The sequence below is a fragment of the Bison bison genome, unplaced genomic scaffold (genome assembly GCF_000754665.1).
Source record: "Bison bison bison isolate TAMUID 2011002044 unplaced genomic scaffold, Bison_UMD1.0 scf7180017848986, whole genome shotgun sequence".
Taxonomy (NCBI): domain Eukaryota; kingdom Metazoa; phylum Chordata; class Mammalia; order Artiodactyla; family Bovidae; genus Bison; species Bison bison.
Genome location: NW_011479559.1, coordinates 26,812 through 29,801, shown reverse-complemented (window position 1 = coordinate 29,801; position 2,990 = coordinate 26,812). Strand labels below are relative to the sequence as shown.

General features: G+C 37.1%; 1 protein-coding gene across 1 annotated transcript in view; it reads left to right on the top strand.

Annotated features, from left to right (window-relative positions):
• COL4A5 (collagen, type IV, alpha 5) overlaps positions 1–2,990 on the top strand; it is a gene marked incomplete at both ends in the record, with an annotated part of 87,800 nt that overhangs the window by 59,368 nt on the left and 25,442 nt on the right. Inside the window, one exon of the mRNA XM_010846272.1 lies at positions 1,308–1,400. Coding sequence (XP_010844574.1) covers positions 1,308–1,400 — 93 coding nt within the window. The remainder of the gene's footprint in view (positions 1–1,307; positions 1,401–2,990) is intronic.

Here is a 2,990-nt window from a genome sequence, read left to right as displayed (position 1 = left end):
CTTGATTTTTTACTCATGTCTTTTCTTGAAGAGAGGTTGTTAATTAACAGAAATCAAATTATAAATGTCCTCTTTTATGATTAGTGCTATTTCTGTTCTATTTTAGAAATCTTTGCTTACCCCAAGGACCTGATGATATTCCTCTGTTTTCTTCTAAAAGCTTTATTGTTTTCCTTTTTATTTTGATTTTTGATGTATATTGACGTCATCTTTGATTCCCCCCTTCTTTTGCATTCTCTATGTGATCCATGAGAAAATCCCATTGGCTCTACCTTCCAGTATGTCCAGAATCTAACCAATTCTCATCATGTTCATTGCCATCACTCTGGAATGAGCTTCCATCTCTCCTAGATCACTTCAGCAGTAGCTACTTACATAGTTAATATGTTTCCATCCTTGTACTTAGATCACATTCTTAACATAGCAACCAGACTCCTCCTTTTAAAACTTGTCATATCATGTTGCTTTTCTGTTGAATTTCTTCTCCTAGATTCTTATTTTACTCACAGTAAAAGCCACAGTCTTCATGGTGGCCTATATGATATTTTATGATATACCACTTGTTATAACCTGTTAATGGTCTGAGCTGGTTTCCCTTCCTCACTCTATTCCAGTAATCTCTTCTCCTTGATGTTCTTTCTGTGTGCTAGAAGACATAGCTACTCTTTCTGCCTGGACTGCTCTACAGTTGTTGCACACATGCCATGTCCTTTAAGTTTTTATTTTTATCATATGTCATCTTCTCAATTATTTCTATCCTGACTATCTTATTCAAAATTGCAACCTGCCACCCATCCCTAAGTATATCCAGTTTGACTTACTCAGCCAATGGTAGAATGTGAGCACCATGAATGTATGGATTTTGTCTGTTTTGTTTATCATGTATTATAGACTCCTCTAATAATGCTTGGCACATAGTAGGTGCTCAGTAAATATATATCAAATGAATTGATTCTAAATATAAGCTTCTCTAACTACACTGTTGCATGGGAATATTGTCCTTTAGTGCAAACTTCCTTGTGTTCAGTCACTCAGTCATGTCCAACTTTTTGCAACCCCATGGACTGTAGCCCGTCAGGCTTTTCTGTCCATGGGATTTTCCAGGCAAGAATACTAGAGTGGGTTGCCGTTTCCTCTTCCAGGGGATCTTCCCAACCCAGGGATTGAACTGGCTTGTCCTGCATTCGCTGGGGTATTGTTTACCATAGATCCCCCTGGGAATCCCTGCTAAGTTCTTTAGAACCTGTCTAAAGAAGATATATGTAACCCTTGAAGTAAAATTTGTTTTTTATTATGGTTTTCTCTAGGTGACAAAGGTGACACCTGCTTCAACTGTATTGGAACTGGTGTTTCAGGGCCTCCAGGTCAGCCTGGTTTGCCAGGTCTTCCAGGTCCCCCAGGTAAAACATTCTGCCTTGGGACAACCTTTAAAATATTTCTTGCTAGATACTGGTGAGCTTATAGCTTTAGAATGATGCCAGATTTTCCTTTTATAGCTAGTCATTCATATTCATAAATAATTGAATATGAAATATCAGTATCTGCTATGAAATAAATTATGCTCTTGCTTTCTGTACCTGAAGCTACCCACATTTTCTATTAAAGCATTTCAACAATATTATTCCAGGAAAAATATCGTCCTTATTTTCCATATGGTGAAGAAAATAACTTAAACAGAGTCAGACTTTTTTATTCCAGAAAACTGGGGAAAATATTCATAATGCTTGACCCCTGAATATCATTTCCAGTGTCAGATTCTAGTCATTGGGATGTATCATATGTTATCATTGAGAAATGGGGTTTTTACTAGATTTTGGAAATCAACTGCCAATATTCCTCTTTATTTATTTTAATTTAAAAACTGTTCCTCTTTTTTTGTAATTTTCATTGGAGTACTCTTGATTTATAATGTGTTAATTTCTGCAGTGCAAAATAAATCAGACACATATACATACATATATCCACCCTTTTTTAGGTTCTTTTCCCATATAAGCCATTACAAAGTATTGAGTAGAGTTCCCTGTGCTGTGCAGAAGGTCCTGATTAATAAATTATCTATTTTATGTATAGTGGTGTGTATGTGTCAATCCCAGTCTCCCAATTTATCCCCCACTTACTCCCAGGTAGCCATAAATTTGTTTTCTACATCTGTGACTCTACTTCTACTTTGTAGATAGGTTCATTTGTACCCTTTTTTTTTAGAGTCCACATGTAACCAGTATCATATGATATTTGTCTTCCTCTTTCTATATATAACTCCTTCCCCATTTCCAAGCAGAACTGTATTTGATATCCATCAGACCCACAACACTTTCACTTAGCTGCTTCTTGGAATACCCCAATATTCTCTTGAAATCACACTTTATGTCTGAGTCAGTCAGGGCTGAGAATAGACACCAGATCTCTTACCTTTCTGTCTAGTGTATCTCCCTAGTGAACCATTTCATTTGGTGCTTGGAAATAGATTTTCAGCAAGTCTAATAGCTGCCCCTGGAAGTTCATCATCTAGCCTTGTACTTCTGGTCTAGTGATTTTCAAACTTGGGAGTGCATCAGAATTATTTGGAGGGCTTGTTAAAACCCATATTGCTGGGTCCCACCCCCCAAATTTTTGATTCAGTAGACCTGAGATGGAGGGCCCAAGAATTAGCATTTCTAGCCAGTACCCAGGTGGTGCAAATGCATCTGTTTCAGGGAACCATTTTGAAAACACTGCTTTAGTAGTAGTTCCTCTAGTCTTTGAGCACCAATCCTTTTTCATAAAGTAAATTTTAGGGAGTGATAAACCAAATAAAGAACTGGTAGGAATCTAGGAAAATTGTTCAAGTAAGAACAGAGAAAAATATGCAGACTTTGTCCTTATCTCATTCTGCCTTTGACAATGGGATGCTTATAGAAGCCGAGTACTTCTATGCATAGTACTTGGTAGCTACAAGCTTTGAGACACTTTGGAATTGGAAATACACTGCAGATGGTGATTGTAACCATGAA